General features: G+C 39.2%; 1 protein-coding gene across 1 annotated transcript; it reads left to right on the top strand.

Annotated features, from left to right (window-relative positions):
• The first annotated feature begins 209 nt into the window (after nucleotides 1-209).
• LOC139952840 (calcium-activated chloride channel regulator 1-like) lies at nucleotides 210-25,658 on the top strand. The gene is made up of 15 exons (XM_071952096.1): nucleotides 210-1,525; nucleotides 6,288-6,579; nucleotides 8,678-8,795; nucleotides 10,397-10,571; nucleotides 10,953-11,085; nucleotides 11,720-11,838; nucleotides 12,881-13,108; nucleotides 15,291-15,477; nucleotides 16,706-16,818; nucleotides 18,174-18,291; nucleotides 19,037-19,158; nucleotides 20,989-21,274; nucleotides 21,885-22,055; nucleotides 23,041-23,277; nucleotides 24,478-25,658. The coding sequence occupies exons 1-15, from the start codon at nucleotides 1,328-1,330 to the stop codon at nucleotides 25,080-25,082; spliced, it is 3,102 nt and encodes a 1,033-aa protein (XP_071808197.1). The 5' UTR covers nucleotides 210-1,327; the 3' UTR covers nucleotides 25,083-25,658.
• Nucleotides 25,659-25,710: the final 52 nt, after the last annotated feature.

Below are 25,710 nucleotides of genomic sequence, written 5' to 3'. Positions count from 1 at the left end.
AAGACTTAAATTGGCGTGTTTACATTCATTATCGTTAAAAATTACAAAAAAAACAACAAACTCTGACCTAAAGGAAGAGAGGAAAAGCTCCAGGCATGAATGCACAAACAAATATAAAAATTTGATTAAATTTGAAAACAATTTGATAAAACTGATAATTCATTATTATTAAAAATTACAAAAGACAACAAACTCTGACTTAACAAGGAGAAGAAACTGTAGGCATGAATGCAAAAAAAAAAAAAAGAAATTGATCAAATTTGATAAAAATTTGATAAAACTTAACCCAACTGTTAGAGATACTTGTTGATGAAGCCACAAACTTGATAAACATTTGGTAAAACTTAACCCAACTGTTTAGAGATACTTGTTGATGAAATCACCGATTATTATACAGTCTCACTAATGCTGGAACACTAGACATTTTATATCTCTGGGTTCTCTTTAGGGGCAAGTGAATGTTGTGTGAGTTTCTCAGTCCAGTGCGGGAGAGTGTTTGGCGTTCAGGGGGGAACAAATCTCGGTGTCGTGTTGAGATTGTGATAGATTTGGCAAAGTCTGTAAGTTTTTCAGTTCTTCTTGATGCAAGGGAGGGAATACCAATATCTATCAGGAGATCCTCATAATGATGCCGGTCAGGAAACATGATGATTCAAAGAGCTCTTCGTTGTACCCTTTCAATACTAACAGACTGGTGACTTGTTAGATTACTGCTCCACACAGGAGCGCAAAACTCAAGTAGAGGACGGATGTACGCAGTATATATGTAGATAAGATCACTAAGAGGGGATACCATTCCGCTTCAATTTGCTTAAGATGCACAATCGGCGAGATGCACGCGCGATCACTTGTTGCACTTGAAGACCCCACTTAAGATCAGATTGGACTATAACACCAAGCAGCCGCAGTGAAGACACAGATTCTAAAACTTGATTATCCATTGTTATCACAGGAGTAGGGATGTCACTGTGTAAGAAGCTAACTTGAATGACTTTACATTTTTCAGCCTTGAGTTTCATAGAGTTAGTATGGCTCCACTCTGACACAGCATCCACATGGGTTTGTGAATCACTGGTACGTGACTTGTGGGTGATGTAGTCTGGGTCAACTGACAAGCAAACGGCCCGGTGTCCTTACACGTGGTCTGGATTGCTCAAAGTACACTTGTTTTCTAACTCCACCAGGTTTTCGTGCAGCGACATGACTGATGTTATTTTGGTGTGAACTTATCAACGAAATACAAACAATGGGTGGCAGTTATTCTTGGAACAATTTGGGCTTTTGATCGATGCCGAAGCCACTGAACTTGTGATAGATAGTTGTTGCGATGATGGCGTCCGGAACGACCGGAACGAAGCTGATCTGTGTCGCCGTGTGTTTGGGGTTGTGGTGTACTACCAGGCAGGTAGCTTCATCGTTGAGCGGAACGTCCGCTATTGTTGTCAATGAGAATGGATACGATAACGTAGCTGTAGCAATTAAGCCAGGAGTTACTCCAAACAATGAACTCATCGAAAAAATAAAGGTAATGTATATTTTGGTTGGTTCAAACTTTATTTCTCTGAAAAAAAAAAAAAAAACCTTAGGTAGGCTTTGTTAATTAAAGGCACTTCAGCCGATTTCACGAGACGCTAGGATTAACCCATCCTTACTTTTATAAAAGTTAGGATGAGTTACTCCTATAGGATGGGTTCAATGCATCCAAATGTATATGGTTACTGAACAACTTAATTAAGTCGTCCTAAGTCGTAAGATTAATCGTTAGGTAAAGTCGACGGCTGGACACCTTTTGTAATAGTCAAAGATGAGTATTCTCACTTGGTGTATCCCAACATATGTATTAAATAACAAATCGGTGAAAAATTTGGACCCAATTGGTCATCGAAGTTGCAAGAGAATAATGAAAGAAAAACGCACTGGTTGCACACATTTGTGTGATGTCAGATGCCCAAGAAAATGCTTCAGCTGAAGACTTTTAGAATTTGACTGAGAAGTTACCTCTTTCTAAAAAAAAAACATACGTCACTTCAAAGGGATCTGTTTCTCACAATGTTTTATATCAACAACAGCACCCCATTTGCTCATTCCAAAGTAAGTTTTTGTGCTAACAATATTTGGAGAAATTACCCGTAGTGTCTAGTGCCTTTAAGGAGAAAGTACAGAATGTTGCGAGGACAATTCTCTATGACCATAATATGGCATATTATTCGATGACAATTTGAGCCCAATTTTTCACAGATTTTTGTGTGTGTACATAGTGGGATACACCAGGTAGGAATACTGGTTTTTGACAATATTATCAAAGGTGTCCAGTGGTGGATTTCACAAAGAAATAGGACTAGTCTTATCTCGAGTTAGGACCAGTTACTCGTCCTAACTTAGGACTATCCATGCAATTTGTATATCTCCTAGGACTAGTCCTAAGTTAGGACTAGTCCTAACTCTTTGTGAAATCCACCCCAGTGCCTTTATTTTCGAAAACGTCTGAGTAATGGAGACAATTTTCAGGATATTGAATTTTAAATTATGTCAATTTAAAGTAATAATGTTCGCAATAAATTAAACCCAAGGTCACTGATAGTATTACTGACGGGAATGATGGCGTACACACGAATCTTTGCCGTTCGCGTGTGACTGCAATGCCATACTCCTCGTGGGGTAGGGCGACCTTGCATGCAATAAACTGTCATCACCCATCGGTCCATTAAAGACACTGGATACCATTGGTAATTGTCAAAGACCAGTATTCTCACTTGATGTATCTCAACATACGCATACAATAACAAACCTGTGAAAATTTGAACTCAATTGGTCGTCGAAGTTGCGAGGTAGAAATGGAAGAACACCCTTGTCACACGAAATTGTGTGTTTACAGATGCGTGAATTCGAGACCCCAAAATCAAATTATGAGGTCTCCAAATCAAATTCAAATGTATTAGTGAGAAATTACTTCTTTCTCAAAAGCTATACGTTACTTCATAGGGAGGCGTTTCTCACAATGTTTTATACTATCAACCTCTCCCCATTACTCGTAACCAAGAAAGTTTGTATGCTAACATTTTTTTTAAAGCATTTACCAATAATGTCCAGTGCCTTTAATTCACGTGTAGGTGGAGCAGGTCGTCAATTTGTAACTTCATATCCCTTGTGACTTTTATAATCTTCAAAACATGCGGCTTACATTAGATCAAGTTCGAATACACCGTAATTTATACATTTATGACACTATAATGTAGTTTTAAAGCTATAATTTGGGAAATGTTTATAAAATACCAGGGGATTGGTCCCGCAGAACTAGATGTTAGATTAACGTTATATAGTTCGACACGGCAATCGAATCAGCTGTTGCAGGCTGCTTACCAACCAAAAGGACATATGGTACAAATGCAACAAGTAGTTAATGGCCCGACATTTCGGCCCAAAGTCTTTTTTTGTGAGTAAACTTCGTTAGTTTTCTAGAAAGAACAGTGATTTATATATTCGCTTTGTCAGATACCATTAAAATCTGCTTTTCAATAAAACGGAAAAAAAAAAAATGTTTTTGAGAAAAGTAAACTGGTGTCCATCGTCTAAGAGATTTCACATGGTGTAAGGAAAAGAAGAGAGGGGGGGGGGGGGGCAACCTTGAGAAGATCTTTATACAAGGATGTGTTGCAGGTAGTCCCCGACGTGGTCGTCAAAAACTTCGTTGGACAGACGGAATCAAAGAACTCACGGGCTTATCAATAAACGTTGCTTATCGATCTGCACTGGATAGACAGAAGTGGAACTACATCATAAACAGGGTCACAAAGGGTTAGCCATGACTCATAGGACGACGACGACGACGAAGGAAAAGAGGGGCGCCATAAACTGTTATAATTATATTCTTTTGAGAATGTGTCTTGCTTTATACTCTACTATGTACCGCGGAGTAAATTTTCGAAATTCTAGAGACTGTTCAGTTCTGAGAACTACTACAGGGGCGGAACTTAGGAAATCGGCCGGTATATCATAGTGGATCGAGGGGGGGGGGACTTTATTACTCGTTATTAAAAAGCCAATAAAGGATGATCTCATTATTTCAACTATTACTTTTTTTTATGGCCAAATAGACATCGTAGATACTGGTTAATAACCATTGTACTCTCGAAATTTGCGTTTAGTAATAAATTACTCGAGTCAAAAATGCACCTGGCCGTGTGGCTTTTTCAGCCGAGAGTCAAAACGGCTTATCTATTATAATAACCCCTTGACGCCAATGACGATATTCCCCTTATTGAATTTGAACACAGTTCTTCAGCTTTGGCAAACTGTGGGCAATATTTTCCACATCAAATAGCCGCCACTGACGTCACGTTTCCTTTGTCGCGCGGGTTTGTTTGACCCTGCGTTTTTCAGAAATTTGGCTAGTAGCGTTCTGGAGAAAAACAGTTTTTACCATGTTTTAACGTGAGGTAAGAGATTCGTTATGTTTTTTTGTATGTTTCCTATGGACTCAAGCTACAAGAAAACTGTAATATCTATATATTTGAGATCATCCTTTATTGGCTGTTTAACATCACTGGTCTGTTTGTTTGCTTGGAAGCCATTATACCCAGCAGCACGTCGTTGGTCGTTCCTATATTATGGAAAGGGTTCTTGTCATTGTTTTGAAACGGCATTTATTGGTTCTCGTTTCATTGTACAAACGATAGAAAAGGGTATAATGTTCTATAATTGGTAACCTGTACACACTCTTATCAATAACGGTTTGCTGGAAATGAGCGTGTATTTACTTTATCGTGTCATTAAGGACATCATTATAATAAAAAAAACATGTTGACGAGATGAGATAAAGCATGATAAACAAAACTCTTCATATTTTAACTACAACTTGAAAAATGGTAAAAACTGAAGTAAACTCGTGCAAACTCGTGCAATACCGCAGAGTCAGTTCTTAAATTGGTATCAACGTTTCGACTAGCTTGCTGTAGTTATCGTCAGGAGACTAGTCATTGCGTTTCTTATTATCAACACCATTAAAAGTTTCAGGCTCCTGTCTCAATTACCCAAGCGTTTTCAAGTTAAAGGCACTCAACACTATTGGTTAATACTCACAATAACTGTTAGCGTAAGAAGGTACTTTGGTAACTAGCAACGGAGAGCTGTTGATAGTGTAACACATTGTGATATACATCTGTGATGTATCTCAACATATACATAAAATAACAAACCTGTGAAAATTTGAGCTCAATTGGTCGTTGAAGTTATGAGGTAATAATGAACGAAAAAACACCCTTGTCACACGAAGTTGTGTGCGTTTAGATAGTTGATTTCGAGACCTCAAGTTCTAAATCTGAGGTCTCGAAATCAAATTCGTGGAAAATTACTTCTTTCTCAAAACCTTTGTCACTTCAGAGGGAGCCGTGTCTCACAGTGTTTTATACTATCAACCTCTTCCCACTATTTGTCACCAATTAAGGTATTATGCTAATAATTAGTTTGAGTGATTACTTATAGGGTCCACTCCTTTAAAGACTTCAGGCCTGAAGCCTTTTATTAGGCATTATGCACACAAATATGTGTAATTATTAAAGGTGTCCAGTGCCTTTAAGCCCAGGTTGCATAGACCTTGACGAACTTCATGATTGCTCAAACAGTAGTGTTTGAACACCCTCAACTGGATGGGTTCAAACATCCACATTAATCAAAATTATAACAACAACCATTTTCATGAGGCGCCTGACACTATAAAGTATCAAAGTCGGCCCAGTTTCCTGGCAGACACATTTTGCTGATATTAACCCTAGTTTTTTCACTCAACAAAATGGCGTACCTTATATTCCACTCATTGTATTTCACTTAAGTCGCTATTCATTAACTACATAATTTCTTTTAAAATTCTATTGCATGAAAAGGTGTTTCAAAAGGATAAGTGGCAATTGAATAGAAACTGCCAAATTTTGCGATATTTGAAGCATAATAACTTACTTGGTAACAAGCGATGGAGATCTGTTGATAGTATAAAACATTGTGAGAAACGGCTCCCACTAAAGTAACTTTCCACTAAAATATTTGAGTTCAAGAACCTCAGATTTAGATTTTGAGGTCCCGATATCAAGCATCTGAAAGCAGAAAACTTCGTGTGACAAGGGTGGTTTTCTTCCATTATTATCTCGCAACTTCGACGACCAATTGAATTCAAATTTTCACATTTTTTTTTAGTGCGTATGCATTCAATCACCAATGGTGTCCAGTGTCTTCAACCAACCTGAGATCTGAACTGAAACAACTTTATATGAAAATATTTGTTTTTCATGCATCAGGTGATGTTTAGTGAGGCCTCCGTCCTTCTTTACCGAGCAACCCACCACCGTCTGTTCTTTCGCAGTGTCACCATCTTCGTACCCAAGACCTGGCCACACCACTCCAGCTACCATTCCCAAAGCAAGTTGGTCTACGCAAACTCAGACGTCGTCATCGAATCATCAAGCGGTCGCAGTGCATCGCCACCCTACACCAGGCAGCACAGAGGATGTGGCAAAGAGGGATCCAATGTAAACTTCATGGATTCGTTTCTACTGGATCCTAACCTCAGAAATAATTATGCATCGCTTGGTAACGATTTTATTTGATCACAGTGCTTTAATAAGTTCTATCGAAGTATGTTGTTGTTCCCTAAATATATTTAATAAGTTAACAAAATAGTGTTGGGTATAATTATTTCGTTTCCATGAAACAATAATATTTCGTCAACTTCAAACAATGTTTTGCTCCCAACCAAAAGGACATATGGTACAAATGCAACAAGTAGTTAATGGCCCGACATTTCGGCCCATCAAAGTCTTTTTTCGTAAGTAAACTTCGTTAGTTTTCTAGAAAGAACAGTGATTTATATATTCGCTTTGTCAGATACCATTAAAATCTGCTTTTCAATAAAACGGAAAAAAAAAATGTTTTTGAGAAAAGTAAACTGGTGTCCATCCTCTAAGAGATTTTACATGGTGTAAGGAAAAGAAGAGAGGGGGGGGGGGGGCAACCTTGATAACATCTTTATGCAAGGATGTGTTGCAGGTATCCCCGACGTGGCCGTCAAAAACTTCGTTGGACAGACGGAATCAAAGAACTCACGGGCTTATCAATAAACGTTGCTTATCGATCTGCACTGGATAGACAGAAGTGGAACTACATCATAAACAGGGTCACAAAGGGTCAGCCATGACTCATAGGACGACGACGACGACGAAGGAAAAGAGGGGCGCCATAAACTGTTATAATTATATTCTTTTGAGAATGTGTCTTGCTTTATACTCTACTATGTACCGCGGAGTAAATTTTCGAAATTCTAGAGACTGTTCAGTTCTGAGAACTACTACAGGGGCGGAACTTAGGAAATCGGCCGGTATATCATAGTGGATCGAGGGGGGGGGGGGGGGGGGGTCTTTATTACTCGTTATTAAAAAGCCAATAAAGGATGATCTCAATATTTCAACTATTACTTTTTTTATGGCCAAATAGACATCGTAGATACTGGTTAATAACCATTGTACTCTCAAAATTTGCGTTTAGTAATGAATTACTCGAGTCACCTGGCCGTGAGGCTTTTTCAGCCGAGAGTCAAAACGGCTTATCTATTATAATAACCCCTTGACGCCAGTGACGATATTCCCCTTATTGAATTTGAACACAGTTCTTCAGCTTTGGCAAACTGTGGGCGCTATTTTCCACATCAAATAGCCACCACTGACGTCACGATTCCTTTGTCGCGCGGGTTTGTTTGACCCTGCGTTTTTCAGAAATTTGGCTAGTAGCGTTCTGGAGAAAAACAATTTTTACCATGTTTTAACGTGAGGTAAGAGATTCGTTATGTTTTTTTGTATGTTTCCTATGGACTCAAGCTACAAGAAAACTGTAATATCTATATATTTGAGATCATCCTTTATTGGCTGTTTAACATCACTGGTCTGTTTGTTTGCTTGGAAGCCATTATACCCAGCAGCACGTCTTTGGTCGTTCCTATATTATGGAAAGGGTTCTTGTCATTGTTTTGAAACGGCATTTATTGGTTCTCGTTTCATTGTACAAACGATAGAAAAGGGTATAATGTTCTATAATTGGTAACCTGTACACACTCTTATCAATAACGGTTTGCTGGAAATGAGCGTGTATTTACTTTATCGTGTCATTAAGGACATCATTATAATAAAAAAAACATGTTGACGAGATGAGATAAAGCATGATAAACAAAACTCTTCATATTTTAACTACAACTTGAAAAATGGTAAAAACTGAAGTAAACTCGTGCAAACTCGTGCAATACCGCAGAGTCAGTTCTTAAATTGGTATTGTTTTTTTTTTTTTGTTTTTTTTTGTGTGTTTTGTTTGTTGTTGGTTTTACTGCGCCTTGAACACCCAGCAGGTTGGATACGTGCGCATTACAAGTCTTATTATTATTATTGAACAACATGATTTCCAGTAAATGAAATACCATTTTGGTAGATTTAGTTTTACCTTCTGTTAGTTCACTTTGCTGTTGGGTCTTCTATATTCATGGTGTCGTTTCTTCTGAAGGAAATGTCATTTGCCTCCGTTAGACATATCACGGAGTGTTCATTGTTTATTTTGGTTAGTTTGGGTGTTTTCTTTTGGCGGGTGGGGTTTAAAATTCAACAGTATAGTATTTCAAACATTGAAAACTTCTTGATTTTGTTAATAGGTCACATTTTGCTGCACGAATGGGGCCATTACCGATGGGGTCTATTCGACGAGATCCCAACAGATGTAAATGACCACTTCTTCTTCTCCAGTCTCACCAAGCAATTTGAAGGTTCAAGGTAACCAGCATCTTAGAAATAGTCAAAGCATTTAAAGGCAGTGAACACTATTGGTAATTACCCAAAACAATTATTAGCATACAACCTTACTTGGTAACGAGTAATGGGTAGAGGTTGATAGCATAAAACTATTTGAGAAACGGCTCCCTATGAAGTGAGGTAGTTTTCGAGAAGAAAAAAAAAGTAATTTTCGTCGAATTTAAATTTAGAGACCCCAGACTTTGGTCTCAAAATCAAGCATCTGAAAGCACACGACTTCGTGTGACAATGTTTTTCCTTCTTTCATTATTATCTCGCAACTTCGACGACCGATTGAGCTCAAATTTTCCCAGGTTTTATTTGTTATTTGATGCATATGTTGAGATACACCAAATGAGAAGACTGGGCTTTGAGAATTATCAATAGTGTTCAGCGTTTTTTATTGTACAACTTATAAGGCTGGTTGAAAGCAGAAATAAATTCAGTACAGTATCGTTATCTGCGGTGCAAAGCTCCAATAAGTTAATCAGATATAACCTATGAGTTATGCATAATGAATAATTGCATACAAACTAGAGGAACTATAGCATACCTTTGATTTCGAAAAAAACCGTTTCGAACGCTTAAATCCTCCACAAATGTATAGTACAAATAACATTTGGACATTTCACTTCAAAGTGGTTGCATTTGTTGAGATATCGCCGAAATCCATAGCGGTTAAAGCAATCGCACAACATCAATAAACATTACAGTCCAAGGCCCACACTTCGTGTATCACAACTTATATATAAAATAACAAACCTGTGAAAATTTAGGCTCAATCGGTCTTCGGAGTCGGGAGAAAATAACGGGAAAACCTACCCTTGTTTCAGCACGTTTCGCCGTGTCATGACATGTCTCTAAAAATAAATCTTTTATTCTCGATATCGAGAATTGATATTGTTGTAATGTTTTCTTAACAAGTAAAGCATTTCATGGAATAATTTTTTTCAAGGGTAGTCTTTTACCAATACCTTCTGTAAACCCTGTAAGTAAATCTGTGAGCTTTAAATTTGTGTTTTGTTCAGAAAGTGTCCAATGGCTTTAAGTCCACGCAGAAAGAAAAATCCTGCAGTAACGCGTCTCAGATTCAAATGTTGGGACATACAAACTTATATATATTTTAAATAATAACCAAATTACTTCGAAGTGAAATGTGTTATACTGGAAAGCTGATGTTAGCTTCCTATAACCAAATGTTTTTATTGCCATTTGTTTTAAGAGTGATTACACAACGTTTACTTTCTTCAGCAAGGAACTGGCCAAAAGCATGAACATGTTTTAAACAAATAGGATTTGAAACTTTGCATGCTGGAAAAACGATATGGAAAGGTTTGCGGTAACACCATGTATTGACTATCTCTCAACGAGTTCTGAAAAGAACCACTTCTATCAAGTGGTTCTGAAAAGAACCGTTGGTTTCAAGTCGTTCTGAAAAGAACCGTTTCAACTCGACGTTTAGATCAAAATGCTCTGATCCTCTCTTGGAGAAAGCTGTTTTGAATAAAAAGTGCACTCTTCAAATTCCGTGTTTATTATGGATTGTTTTGTTTTTGTCACGAACTTATCGTTTACCTATCCAGATGCTCTGCTAACATCACAGGCAAACCTATGAAGTTAGATGATGACGGAATATCACAACGGGAGTGTTACGGTAACTCTAGTGTTGGGTTCGAGGTTGACTGTCGCTTCGTCCCCACAGAAAGTCAGCACAAAGCCACGTCATCCGTCATGTACGGACTGGGAAAATATGACACTGTAAGTAAGGGAAGGGGCCTGCGATACATTTAGCTGAGAGGTAAAAGCACTGGACACTGTTGGTAATTACTCAAAATAATTGCTAGCAAAACAACTTACCTGGTAACGAGCAATGGGGAGATATGATTGTATAAAACATTGTGAGCTATAAACGCCTCCCTCTGAAGGAACGTAGTATTTGAGAAAGAAGTAATTTATCAGTAAAATTTTTGAATTGATTTCGAGACCTCACGCGTGAGGTCTCTAAATCAAGCATCTTAAAGCACACAACCTCGTGTGAAATGTCAATCATTTTTCTAAGCAATAATTATTGATACACATTTAATGATCATTTTATAATATCTTTTGTGAAATCGAGCCCATATTTTTGTCATTAAATAGGTCACAGATTTCTGCGATTCAGACCCGACAAATGTGTCAACATTACACAATCACGAGGCATCCAACCAGCATAATCGACTCTGCGACCGGCAAAGCAACTGGGATGTGATGAAGAAACACACCGATCTTAAGGGTAAAGTAAACTAAACAATTTGCGGTCATTTCGTAATGAGGTATTTCCATGGGTATTATACGGAATTTCAGAGGGTGAAAAAGATAATCGTTTTACTTTAAGACACTGGAAACTATTGGTAGTATTGTCAAAAACCAATCGTCTTGGTGTATCTCAACAAATGCATAAAATAACAAACAAAAATAAAATAACAAACCTGTGAAAATTTAACCATCGCTATTGGTAATTACCAATAGTGTCCACTGCCTATAATAGTCCGAGGGCCTTCTTCTGACGAAGTTCTCTATGGTAAAAAAAAGGAAAACAGAAACAAAAAACCGTTATATTTGTCACAGATGAAGTTATATTTCAAAAAAAAGTCTATACGAAGCTTAAAACAATGAATGGAAACATATCGAAACATACGAATTTCAGCTTTCAAATCAAATAACTGAAAATAAAACAATTTTTTGAGGACAAACTCACTGCAGTCATGTCTGTAAAATCTCCCGTTTTGTTATTGGTGTTGTAAAAAACTTTTCAAAAACTCACGTCTTTATATCGTTTATACTTACATACGATGCGAATATTGACGACATAACTTTGCAACGAATTATTCGTTGAGCTGTGTTTTTCTACTTTTTATTCATTTTAGATGGCAGCAACCCCCCGCGTGAGTTTAGAGATGAAAGTGAATTGCTGCCCATATTTAACATCGTACAGCAAAACGACAGCAAGTTGGTCCTCTTGTTGGAAACATCTCGGAAGATGCTGGTATAACTTTACTTTATTTAACCTTTAAAGACAATTGCAATATTGATTTGATTTGTGTCTTGGCCCAGCGTGTAACCGCACCGGATCCAAACTATGGTGTTTCTGATCAGCAGAGTATGGGGTTCGAATCTCCAAGTCTTGACATAATATGTGTTTTTCAGTAAGACACTTAACCATTACTTCATCTTTCGGATGGGATGTACAACCGTTGGTCAAGTGTGTTGTGTAACGCGTTGAAAAGAACAAAGTGCACACATCGAAAAGAGAACGGGATCGCCCCGGTGTTCCTGACTGTGGCTGCTGTATGCGCCATAGCAACTTGTAAACCCTTATAGACCTTATGCATTGACGTCATCCAGCGGCATCGCCAGCGGCAACGCCATCTTAGTGGAAAAACGGTGACGAAACAATCGAAACGCACAGATTTGTACGCGCGGCGCACAGGATTGGCCAATGAACAACCTCCTTTTGACCTCTAGGTGAGGGCGCCCTACTGAAATGACGTCATGTGCATAAGGGTTATTTAAGGTGTTACATAAAGTAGGTCTCAGAATTAATCACATCAATAACCCATTTTTCTGAAAGTTTGTATATACTCAGCGCCTTGAGTACTTTGTTTGGTAGATACGTGCGCTATATAAGACTTCAATATTACTATCTTTAGTATTGAAGGTGGTGTCACTAATTGGTAAATACTCCAAATACCGATTACCAAAAAAAAACTTACTTGGTGAGACGCCCTGCAGTTGCTGATAGTTTAAACTATTTTGAGTTGGGATTCCTTTCGAAGAAGTTTGCATGGATAATTTATTGCGGTATATGTTTGTTTAGTATCGAGTAATAAACGACAACTGAGCACAAGGAAAAAATGACTGGGTATTAGTTATTTGGGATTGAACGTAGACAGATTTGCTTAAGCGGGACTAGAACTAACGACCTCCGGATATTGCGTGTCGTGGTCGAGCGGATATGAGCACCGAACTCAGGTTCTGGTGTTTATGTTCAGCAGAGTGTATTATTCTTGGTGAATATTTTTTTTCAGGGAGAGCCATTGGAGAGAATGATGAGTGCAGTGACTGCTTTCATCTTGCAGGAGGCCCCTATCGGTGCCTCAATCGCTCTCATGCGCTACCACAACGTGGCTGATCGTCTTATTGATGGCTTCACAAAAATACAGTCCGACGAAGACCGTCAGACTCTAGTCAGTGTACTACCAACCAATCCGTATGGACACACGTCTGTAGGGGACGCGCTATACAAAGCAACTGTGGTAAGACTTGGTTCTTTTAGACTGGTGCCTTTCCTTATCCGCAAGACAGGGACTTGCTTTTCATAACCAGTGATTTCATTGGATACAGTGATGTCATTGGATAGACGAGCAGTGACGTAAAACTTTACGTATTATCTGTGTTTTGATTGGTCCGAGGTGATGTTGGTGCAGCTTACAAACATCACCTCGGACCAATCAAAACGCAGAAGCTTACTTTCGGTCGTCTGCATGCAGTGTCCACATGTGTATTATGTACAGTATACTTGCATTAAAATGGGTGCGTTCGATAAGCTTCCCTGGGTCGACCCCACAGTGCTCACTCGGGGGAGCCCCTGACAAGAGCTAATCGAACGATCACACGCGCCATCTCGTGGTGACGGCATGCACCTCGGGTCACCCCCAAGTGACCCACTCCACAAGCAGGGCACTGGGGGCTGACCCGGGTGAGTCCTGTCAAAGCTATTCGGACGTACCGGGGCAGACTGGGGTCGACCCAGGGAAGCTAAACGAACGCACCCAATGTTGTAATTTAGGATTCGGACTGGTTGTGCAATAAATGTAGGTGAAAGGTGATTATGGATGGGGATTGAACTAGGCTACAGGCCACTCTCGGGCGTTATACCCGAGCCTCGCAGTGTGACGTCAGATGTATAGGCTAAAGTTTTTATGCTGTGGTCAAAATCTGAGACAAATGTCATGTGGTGACGCACTTTGGCCTTTTGCTTCGTTTGGATCCGATTTTGATGTTATTTTGAAACTTATAGAAGGGATTCTTACAACAAATACCTAATTTTATAAAATGCGAATGTAACAGAACTTTATAGTTATTTTAACTATTATGGCGTCAAATGTACCACTTAGGACACAAATCGTGAAATTTTTGGTAATGTTCAAGCAATATAGCAAAGACTGTGTGGTCACAAATTTGGGAGACTTTGGAACGCTATAGGTGGCTGCAAGCTTACAAGGTAAACTTCCATTGTTTACGTATCGTAGGAGGTCCTGTTTTCGAGGTGTCCCTAATATCGTGGCAAATCTTTTACCTCTCTGTGCGTGATGTAAACAGTCCCAAGATAAAAATTGTGTGGTTTTATTCGCCAAGCAAAGAGTCTCCTCTTCTTTGACCAAAACTTAGAAACACGTAAGGCTCCACTGGTCATTTGCACTTGTAAATGGAAAAAGTTTGGTATTTTAGGCATTTCTACAAGGTACACAAATATGTCATAATGTTGGGGCCATATAAAAATATTTGCCCATTGAAAAAGTTTCATCAAACGCTATTTCAGTTCACAAGTTATGATGATCAAAATCATGTGACTGAATGTTTTGCTGAGCATTCTTGAAAAAAAATACCGAGGCTTAAAGAAGCCTGTGCCTTATATCATTTTCTAATATTTTTGGAGATTTTTATTTTGTAACCCTCGTTTCAATACTATTATTTATATTAAAATTTAAACATCAGCTTGTTGATTCAATTATCACTGTTTATTTATACGCTTTATTATAAATATTAAGAAAAAAAATAGAAAAAAAATAAATAGAAATCAGATTTTGAAGCCAGTAATTATTCACACTTTTATATTTTTTTATTTTTTTTTATTTTGTGCAAGTTACCATGGTAATTTTAAAAATTTAATAAAAAAATATTTTGAATAAAATGAAGGCAACTGCTGGCTATACAGTCATACACAGAGTCTCAAAGAACACTTGTAGTCACTGCAGATGTTTCTTCCATGTATGGCCTCACCGGGAAACCATACTTTCTCGTTTGCCGTGAAAACAGGAAAAACTCAAAACAAATGGGGCCAGTTGAAGTCATCCAAGATCGGTGTGTGGTGTGAACATTTCAATGTCCATCAAGTTTTAATACATGTTTGCATACTTCGTATTAACAAATGAAGATAATAAGGGCATCGGTTGATATATGGCATCATTATTTTTTTCCCAATTCAAAGAAAAAGGCATAATAGCATGATAACTGGTAAGCAGAGGAGGTCTGAGCATGTGCACATGACCGGGAACAATGGAATTTACCTTGTAATAAGTCTGCTGCCACCAATCGTCGTAAAAGTCGCCCATTGACGTAATTATTTAAGTTCAATTACCACTAAGGGCCACCATACTTTTAAATAAATATCTGAACTAAAATTTAAAATGTTGTCCATTATGTTTTATTTTACAGATGTTGGAAGATTATAGCGTCGATACGACCGGTGACCGCATTCTTATTATAAATGCTAACGCAGGGAATCAATTCCCGGATATTGATTATACCAAATCTCGTGTCTTGTCAGCCAATGTCATTGTGGACGCAGTGGTCATAACGCAGAACGCTGAACCTGAGCTGTTTACAATAACCGAACTAACAGGTGAGTTTCACAAATTAAAGGCAGTGGCAGTATTGGTAATTGTCAAAGACCAGTCTTCTCACTTGGTGGTTCTCAACATATGCATAACTTAACAAACCTGTGAAAATTTGAGCTCAATTGGTCGTTGGGGTTGCGAGATAACTATGAAAGAAAAAACACCCTTGTCACAAGAAGTTGTGTGCTTCTTATATGCTTGATTTCGAGACATCAAACTTTTAACTTGAGGTCTCGAAATCAAATTCGTGAAAAATTACTTCTTTCTCGAAAACTACATCACTTCAGAGGGAGCCGTTTCTCACAATGTTTTATACTACCAACCTCTCCCCATTACTCATTACCAAGTGAGGTTTTTTTGGATAAATATTTTGAGTAATTACCAATAGTGTCCACTGCCTTTAAGGATGGTCTACGGTGTAGTGACTCCTGTTTCTCATTGTGTTTGATGGCACTACCAGAGCTCCGTAGAAAACAAACATAATCGTGTTGATACAAGTTCTGATCACATTTTCGTGCATGACATGAATTCCTACTCATAGTGAATTAAGATGTATGTAGTATAACTTACATGTTAACGTTTCAGCTATATTAGTGGTCATGTTTTTAAGAAATAAGTTGAAATCACAGAGCAATGTTTTCAGGAGAGTTGCGTAAATCCATTTCTCATGCTTAAATAATTTGGGTGACATTGTTTCACTCAGTTATCACTATAAACTATAGCACCTCATCAAGTACTATTTGAAGAGAAGCGCTCTACCATTATTATATCCAAACCGTGTAAGCTTAAAGGCAGTGGACACTATTGGTAATTACTCAAAATAATTATTAGCATGAAACCTTACTTGGCAACGAGTGGGGAGAGGTTGGTGGTATAAACGATTGTGAGAAACGGCTTCCTCTGAAGTAACATAGTTTCGAAGAAGTAATTTCCACGAATTTGATTTCGAGACCTCAGAATTAGATTTTGAGGTCTCGAAATCAAGCATCTGAAAGCACACAAATTCGTGTGACAATGGTGTTTTTTTCTTTCAGTGTTATCTTGCAACTTCGACGACCAATATTGAGTTCAAATTATTACAGGTTTGTTATTTTATGCATTTGTTGAGATACACAAAGTGAGAACACTGGTCTTTGACAATTACCATTAGTGTCCAGTGTCTTTAACGTAAATCTCTAGTTGTTTGTAGTTTTTATCGTACAATACCTTTAAAACCTTTTACTATTTGGAAAGGAGGAACTGTTTACTACGACACACCTGACTCGGGCTCAGTCGGCTCCATGGTGGAGGCAATGAAAAGATCTCTCGACCGGTATGACGTCATTGACGACGAGAAACGGTTCCAGGTAAAGAGTTGCGTGTTTCATTTTTTTTTTTCTTGAAGAGGTTTAAAAACTTGCTGAGAACTCATTTATTTTAATCCTCATACACTAGCTTGTTACATGTCTTGACTTAGATTATTCATTGTTTAATTTTCTATTTGATTCTATATTTCTTTGTTGTTGTATCGGCCTATGTTTTGTTTTTGTTCTGCGCCTCGGAATGCGGTCTTGTTCACTAGATAGATGGCGCATTTTATAAATGCATTATTATTATTATAATAATTAAAAGGTTTCTCTTTAAATCACAAAGCAAATACAAACATGTGGGAAGGTCGTGAGTTACTTGCTCCTCGATAAGCAAAAAAAGGTTAATTGGCAGGGAGGGGTGTAGGAAGCCTTACAACCTGCCGGCAAACCACCCGGAAGCTACTACCATCTACAACGAACAGATGCCGCAGTGGCAGGAGATTCTGTCTCCCGGATAGTCTGTCCCCCATCATGGCGAACTGGGCGCAAACTTTTTCTGATAGCGCCCTCTTGTGAATTCTCCTCCTCCAGCCCATATTTTTTCTGATACGGGGGACAATAATTTTTTGTTTTGTACCACATGTGATGACCACGGGGTCAACAGTGAAGGGATCCGGGAAAGCGCCCATAATATGCGTGTCTGGAATGGCAAACGTGTAGTACGAAAAAAAATAAGTTCACACGGGGGGACAGAATCTCCGTTGGCATAATTTCCTGGGACACCGCCACTTTACTGAGAAGGGTTTACTGTATGTAACATTTTGTGCCTCAAGTAAATTTATATTAAAATATATGCCAGCACCTTAAAGACACTGGACACTATTGGTAATTGTCAAAGACTAGTCTTCTCACTTGGTGTATCTCAACATTATGCACATTCAAAATAACAAACCTGTGAAAATTTGAGCTCAATCGGTCGTCGAAGTTTCGAGATAATAATCAAATAAAAAAACACTCCTGTAACACGAAATTGTGTGTTTTGAGATGCTTGATTTCGAACTCATTTCAAACATTTATTTCGGTGAGAAATTATTTCTTTCTCAAAAACTACGTTACTTCAGAGGGAGCCGTTTCTCACGATGTTTTGTACTATTGACAGCTCTCCAATGCTCGGTACCAAGTTGTTATGCTAATAATTATTTTGAGTAATAACCAGTAGTTTCCACTGCCTTTAAAACATAATTAATACTCTGGGACACAACCCGTTCCCCTTCTTAGATAATTTGGACTGATCCAGTCTAGGATATCAATGTGAAATTGAAGAAATGACAAGAATGTGCCATGAATTGGTGTTACCAGCCGTCATTCAAGGGTTTTAAACATTAAACAATTCTGCAATTGTCGATTCTTAGGTTTTGGGAGCTTCTCTGAGGGTGCCACCTGAGGGGTCTGAAGAGAAACTTGTTTACATCGATTCTACGATTGGGAGAGACACACAGTTTGCAGTGTCATGGGTTCTTGATTCATCGGGTAAGCAGATCGCTATTGCCCCCGCAGAGTAGCAGGGGCCAACTTTCATAGAGCTGCTTAAGCACACAAGGAACCTAAGCACAACTAAATTCTGCTTACCAGAATAAGGTTACCAGTCAAACTGCTTTTTCACATGTACAATTTATGACTGGTATCCTGCTCATTTGTGCTTAGCAGAACATTCTTAAGCAATACCGTCTGCTTAAGCAGCTCTATGAAATTGGGCCCAGATGTTTTTCGTAAGAGTGTGTTAATTTGTTTTGACGGTTAAATGTACGCATTATAAACATTGCCACTTGAGGCTCAACAAAATAAATCACTGAAGAAGGAGTTTCGCCGCATTGAATGGTACTTTTAATTAAAGTGCAATTAAGTCTTTTTTTGTGGTTTCAAAGGTTAAACCCTTGCTAGAAAGACTTTGTAGTATAGCCTGATGGTAGATTAATAACATTATCTTGGCTGCAGACGTTATCTCTAAACAAAATTAAATTTTCAAATTGCATAGGCGAAAGACTTACTATGTAAATTTCCATTGTTCACGTAGTTCTGGGCATGCGCACGTTACCTCTAATAATGGATGTCTGCTGCCACCTTGCGTCCCAAAAGTCTCAAAATTGAAGACACAAACAAGGCTCGTCTTATGTCATCTCATTCAGTCGCTGTTTGATTCAAAAGAAGATTAAAACAATTCAGATGTCCTGCTTCTTAAAACAACTACTGTTTACTTTTTTTATGTCATAAACAGTCGTTGCTCCCGTCGTTACGTTGATCGACCCCAGTGGAAGTAGTTTGACCGACTCCTACCCAGGGCATTCTAATAATACCGAGCTAGGACTGTCTTCGTATCACGTTCAGGGACATGCATTGGTGAGATACAATTAAAAAATTATATGAATTAATGAAATATAATTGTAATTTTATGAATAATAATGAAGTACAAGTCGAAGAGGGTCCCGCCCGCTGCTGGGTTTTGAACCCTCCCAATACTGTTTGGTCAAAAAACTGTATGACCTCAGAAAAGATGGCTCAGGACTTGTGCCCGGGCCTTTATATACAGGCATCGCCCCATGGACTTATTTGAATAACAATACAACCTTTGAATGTATTGTGTGATCCGCATGCCATCACGTAGGAAGTAATGCAATCCCTCTGAAGACTTGTACGAATGTTATGAAATAGAATACACGTTTGCCATTATGATGTATAGACGATGTGACCTGTGGCTTACAAAGGAGCCACAGAACCTGGACTTTCTACAGGCACGATTTGTACACAGCCTAACGGAAGAAAACATAAACTCTTATATTTTATGGATATTGCACTGTCAAATTCTTATCAACTTTTGATATAGTGAAAGGGGGCACATCTCAAAACTTGTCCAGCTTTTACTTTCATAACTCTTGGATTTATGTGGAAAATATGACACAAAATTCAAACGTTCCCATATGACCAGTGCAGTATCTTGCCTGCCTGAAATGCCAAAGAGTGTACAAGGTCACACTTATTGTAAACAACGGTCACATGTTCTATAGCTTATAACGTTGTCGGTGCATTGAAAAGCAATCCGTAAATACTAACTTTAATGTCCTTGTTAAAAAATATTATTAGAGGCATTTTGCATGGTGAGGTATCAATATTGTGTTTGCGGTAACACCATGTGTATATCTACTTGCCAGGTAGAGTTTGTTCTTAAGAGAACTGTCTTTCTATATTATATATTGATAGGTATAGAAAACTGGCTTATAAGCTTGTAGGATCTTTACTGCAATACCACGGAGTGAGTTCTTAAATTGGTCTCAACGTTTCGACTAGCTTGCTCCAGTCATCGCCAGTAGACTGGAGAGATAGAGAGAAGAGGGCCTACTTATGCTTAAATAAATTAGTTCTGCTATTGGTTATCCTTCATACGGATGAGAAAATGGTCGCAAGGGAAACAAGTTTGTTTTCGCTTTTTGGTGGCGTTTGACCATAAGAATAGACACATACCTACACCATCGTACTGTTTCCAGCAGACCGTTTTGTTTTGTATTGTGTCATTGTTTGTTCACAATCACTTGACAACAGAGAAGTTTCGTGAATAGACTTTTGTGCAAGTAAGAAACTTGAAGTCTTAACCACTCACATACCCTTGTATTCCAATATCGAATACTATGGGTTCGTTCGATAGCTTTCCTGGGTCGGCCCCGGTCTGTTCCCGGTGCGTTCGAATAGCTTCGACGTCATTCCTTTTAACTTTTACTTCTCGTTTGTTTTCATCTCAAAGCGCATATAGGGACTTCTCTGTGATTGTGATATGCGCTCTACAAAAATGGTTCATTATTCCCTTACTCTATGATTATTCTAGGGGCTCACCTGGGTCAGCCCCCAGTGCCCTGTTTGTGGAGTGGGTCACTTGGGGTGACCCGAGGTGCATGACGTCACCACGAGAGGGCGAGTGTGATCGTTCGATTAACCCATTGCAAGGGGCTCACCGAGTGAGCACAGCGGGGTAGACACAGGGAAGCTAATCGAACGCACCCCATAACGGCCATTTAGTGGGAGATACTGTCAGAAAATGCAACATGAACTGAGATTGCCAGAGCGCGCTCTGTGTGTGAGTAACTTTAGTGACGCCTTGAAAATACTTGACCATAATATACCCACAACTACTTCATCTCTATCAGAACCTAACTATTTTTTTCTTCATCTACCTGACAGGAAGGTCCATGGAAGGTTGTTATTGGGAACTCGGACGCCTCCCGGTCTGTCGAAATTCACCTTTCGGTGACGTCAGCCACAAGAAATCCTGACGTGCCGCCTATAACCGTGACGTCAGCTATGAATGAGCTTAGCAACAACTTTCAAGCCACCAATGAATCGTTGACGATTTATGCAGAGGTCAAGCAAGGTTACCGGGCAGTGGTTAACGCTGACGTTACGGCATTGGTATCGATACCGGAATTACTCGATCCAGTCGAAGTTCGGTTACTCGACAATGGAGCGGGTAAGTTTTCAAGATGTAGTGTCAACACAATTTCTCCAGTTGATCGCTTTGTAGTGTTTGTGTTTCGCATTGGTTTAATGATTTAGATATTATATTTGGTTTGGATGATTCCTTTACTGTCATGGAATAGAAAGAGCATGGGTACTAACATCTAAGTATTCCTGTTAAATAAATCAGGAAACAAAAACGTGATAATAACACGGACTTTCCTCGCCAGTCGGCATCCCTATTAAAAGTAGATCAAGTTCACCAGATTTTGTGAAAACAAATTGTAACCAAATATTTTGTGTATAGTCTTTCATTATATAAACGAAAACAAACAAAGCAAACAGGTCATTTGTTTGAAAAATCCTTCAGCTGTGTACAATATTTCAGCTGCGTAAACACTTCACACGTCAATTTGGTTGGGTTTTTATGGGTTTTTTTGGTACAAATTCCCTGTGTCAAAATATACTAATAATAAATAAGCAAATAAATGTTTTAAGGATTTGTTTTGAAAAAAGTAGCGGCAGACCATCAGGAGACAAAAATAATTTCAAACAGATGTGAAAAGTTTTGCGAACCGTGTTTCATCCTTTGATTTTTTTGTCTATACCTCCTTGACAACCAGGTGCGGATATAACAAAGCATGACGGTATTTATTCCGGTTGTTTCACCAACTACACGGTGGATGGTTTGTATGGCGTGGGGTTAAAGGTCGAGAATGACGGTGCGGCTGAACTTACTGACTTTGCGGCATCGCTGTCACCACCACGCACTGTCGGTTCTAACAGCAACAGTGGTGAGTCTACGGCTAAAGCACCTTGATGTTATCCCACACATTTCTGTTTTTGCTGGTCAAACTGAAAACACGTCAAAGTATAGTGGTCACTAATAATAGGTTCTTAGTGCTTTATCACATCCATAAAGGGGCGTATGAAAGTATCATGATCTTTTCCTGCAAGGTTGAGCCAAGTTTGAAAGTATGCGACCTTTTCTTTTTAAGCACCATGTATTGGTTTACAAGGTGTTGTGCCACAATATGCTGCCGATCAAACAAGAACACCAGGTCGAACCCTATAATCTTTTTTCGATGAGTGCACTGGGTTCTTTTACATGCGTTACACAGCACACTGGACCAACGGCTTTACGTACCATCCGAAGGACGAAGCATTATACTTGCTTAAGGACACAGGTATCACAACTGGGACTCGAACCCACACTCCTGATAAAAAAACATCAGAGCTTGAGTCCGGTTCTCCTTAATCGATAGGCCACGACATGGCCAGTCATTCTTCGTTCTCCTACTCGCCAGTTTCGTATACATTTCGAAAACAATGCTGTTTTTCAAAACTTTTTACACTGTAAAACTGCAGTATTTTGTGCACATAAACCTATGCATAAATGGTTTTCTTACTGGAGATTCCGAGTTCATGAGTCATACTGCCTCAAGGGTCAAAGGTCATGTCGATTGGGCCATTCTGAAGACAGAACTCGAAAGAAAACAAATGAACTATTTTAAAACCTTTTAAAAATAATGTGGTTTTGGTCTACTGGCTGCAGATTAGCCAAGTCGCACGCGGCACACCCGGACGACACCACGTACCCGTAATGTATTACACAAAGTAGAAAAAAAGCGCGAGGGGTAGCTAGTCTTTTTCGTGCGTCAAATTTGGGGGTCGCCACTGCGTGCGCCTTGGCTGAAGGCTAGCTGCAGACCGACAGGGCAGCGGAGATATTAGCGTTATACCCATCACAAACACTCCCTTTTAATTATTGTATTTCAGCTCAATCTGATGGTACGTTTCAAAGACTCAGGGCTCGTGCCGTTGGCAATCCAGCGCCAATTTTCAAGCGTTTGGTTTCAGCTGGTGCCATTAGGATGACCGGTGTTCCACCCACCGGCACAGACGAACTACCCCCTGGAAAAATAACAGATCTTAGAGTTGTCGGTACATCGTATGAAGATAAGACTGTTGAACTTGAATGGACTGCGACTGGGGATGACTTTGATAGTGGGAAAGGTTTGTAGTTTTTAATTTTTTTTTTGCAAGTCGCCAGACACACAAGGCCAGGAGGCCACTACAAGGTGTGAGCTACAACCTATTTTATGGTAGCGTTGCCGCCTACTCCTGGGCCGAAGTAGGGTTCTTGACCAACTTTACAATCCCTATACGGATATAGGCTTTGGTATAAAAGGACAACCTCCCCAACTCATCGAAGCTATCATAGGGTGCGTTCGTTTAGCTCCCCTGGGTCGACCCCGGTGTGTGGCGTTTTTTTTTTCTAGGACGAACGTGGGTAATTATCTGCACACATTCGTCCTGGGGAAGAAAAAAAACGCCACACACCGGGGTCGACACAGGGAAGCTAAACGAACGCACCCATGGTTTAAGGACACAATTGCTTTCACGACTGGGACTCCAACCAACACTTTACTGATCAAACACCAGAGCTTGAATCCATTGCTCTTATTAAACCGCTAGGCCATGACACGCTAGTAGAGGCCCTTTTCGAAACCATGGCTAGGGTTTGGGCTTTTCGAAACCATGGCTAGGGTTTGGGCTTTGCTTAGGCTCAGCCAATTATTTAGAAGACGTGCGCTTTCCCAACGGGGCTTCAATCACAAGCTAAAGCTCAAAGCCTTGGTTTTTGAAAAGGGCCATAGCTTGTTTGACCAATAGATGGGATTGCACATGACGTCTTTGACCACCATCTGTAACAAAACGGACACGCATGCAAGGCTATCATTGGATAAGAGTCATCCATTTTTACTCTGTGCTCACTTGCTATCATGGACCAATTTCATAGAGCTGAAATAGATTGTGCTTTACCAGAGAAGGTTACCAATCAAATTGCTTTGTCACATGTACAATTTGTGACTGGTATCCTGCTCATTCCTTCCTGCTAAGCAGAACACTCTCAAGCAATATATTTTGCTTAAGCAGCTCTATGAAATTAGGCCCGAGCGAAATCAAATTGTTCAGTCAAGATGACGTCAGTTCGCTTTTATAGCGCGTCAGCCCGTTCAATTCAATGGGAGACCTGAGGCCCTCGGTGGCAGCAGACTTGCCAGGTAAATTTCCATTGTTTACGCAGTTCTATAACATGCGCATACTTCTGAGAACAATGACTTAACCTGGTAGGTCTGCTGCCACCAAGCGTCCCATAAAGCCTCCTGATAATATTTATAAATCATTGCCTTGATTTTTCTCTCCCTGCAGCCAAGCTGTACGAACTAACCCGTGGGGCTAATGTAGATGCATTCCTCGCAGGCACGGGGACAATTCCTATCCTGCAATCAGACATTAAATATGGTAACCTCATCGACCCTAAACCGTCGGGTTCGACGGAAACATTTACCGTCCTCGTACCCATCGACGCTGGAGTATCGTCATTTGCGTTTTCCGTCGCTGCTCAAGATGACGTCGGCCTGAAATCTCCCCCGTCTAACGTTGTGTTCGTCACAGTCCGAGAATACATTCCCACAGCTCCGTTCCCAACTACGCCTGCGCAAGACGCCTCGAGCCCGATGACGACCGAGCCAACAGTCACAATATCGATACCGTATACAACAGTCAAACCGATACTCACTCGAACCGAAGTAATTGTTATAGGTGTAATCAGTAGTGCCGGGATTCTAACAGCAATAATCATCTCAGCGGTATCGATTACCAAATATTTGTTGAATTCAAAAGTTGTTCCTTCACGACCGGTATCGAAGGCTTCAACTGACAGTACTCGTGAATTTCTTGGTAAAAAGGATTGGGAGGGTGGTTCAATGAAGATGGTTGATTTAGAGTTGCAGGGTATGGAGTCAGAAATCTGATTTATTTTTTGTTTTGTTTTCTTTATTTTATTGAAAAATGTTTGTGTGTGCAATGAATACAAAAAACTTAAACAGAAGAAGACAAGTTTGAAGTGAAAATGTTTTGTGTTTGATAGTCTTTTGTAAACTTCCACGATGTGGCAATTACCAAAACGTTGCCATTAAAATGTTTTGTTTTACTAAAAGGCAATTTGGTGTTTTTTCGTGTCAGTGTTTGAAATTTCATTAATTTTGACTTTGTGGCGATTGTTGTTTATCTAGCTGCATTAGTAATTAGACTATAGAACGCCCTCAATGGTGCTGTAAAAAAAGTTATCAATTATTAATAAATTAGAATACATTAACTGAAATCGTTCCATATTGTGACTGCAACAAAGCTTAATATTGTATTTATTTTACTAATAATTTTATCGAAATGTACATTTTGTAGTATACAAATTATCTCTATTAAGTTATAGATGTGCTTGCCGATTACTGCGCGCTGCGGTCAGTGGTCAAATTTGAAAACTTGTCTACGTTAAAGGAACACGTTGCCTTGGATCGGTCGAGTTGGTCTTTGAAAAGCGTTTGTAACCGTTTTTTATAAAATGCATATGGGTAGAAAGATGTTGTAAAAGTAGAATACAAT

This window comes from Asterias amurensis, chromosome 21 (assembly GCF_032118995.1).
Source record: "Asterias amurensis chromosome 21, ASM3211899v1".
NCBI classification, from domain to species: domain Eukaryota; kingdom Metazoa; phylum Echinodermata; class Asteroidea; order Forcipulatida; family Asteriidae; genus Asterias; species Asterias amurensis.
The sequence above is the reverse complement of the archived record's forward strand: the minus strand, read 5'-3'. Positions and strand labels throughout refer to the sequence as shown.

Coding starts and splice junctions, on each gene's coding strand:
- LOC139952840 (XM_071952096.1), top strand. CDS start 1,328: ATGATGGCGTCCGGAACGACCGGAACGAAGCTGATCTGTGTCGCCGTG. Junction 10,572..10,952: donor GACTGGGAAAATATGACACT/GTAAGTAAGGGA, acceptor GTCATTAAATAG/GTCACAGATTTCTGCGATTC. Junction 16,819..18,173: donor ACGACGAGAAACGGTTCCAG/GTAAAGAGTTGC, acceptor GTCGATTCTTAG/GTTTTGGGAGCTTCTCTGAG.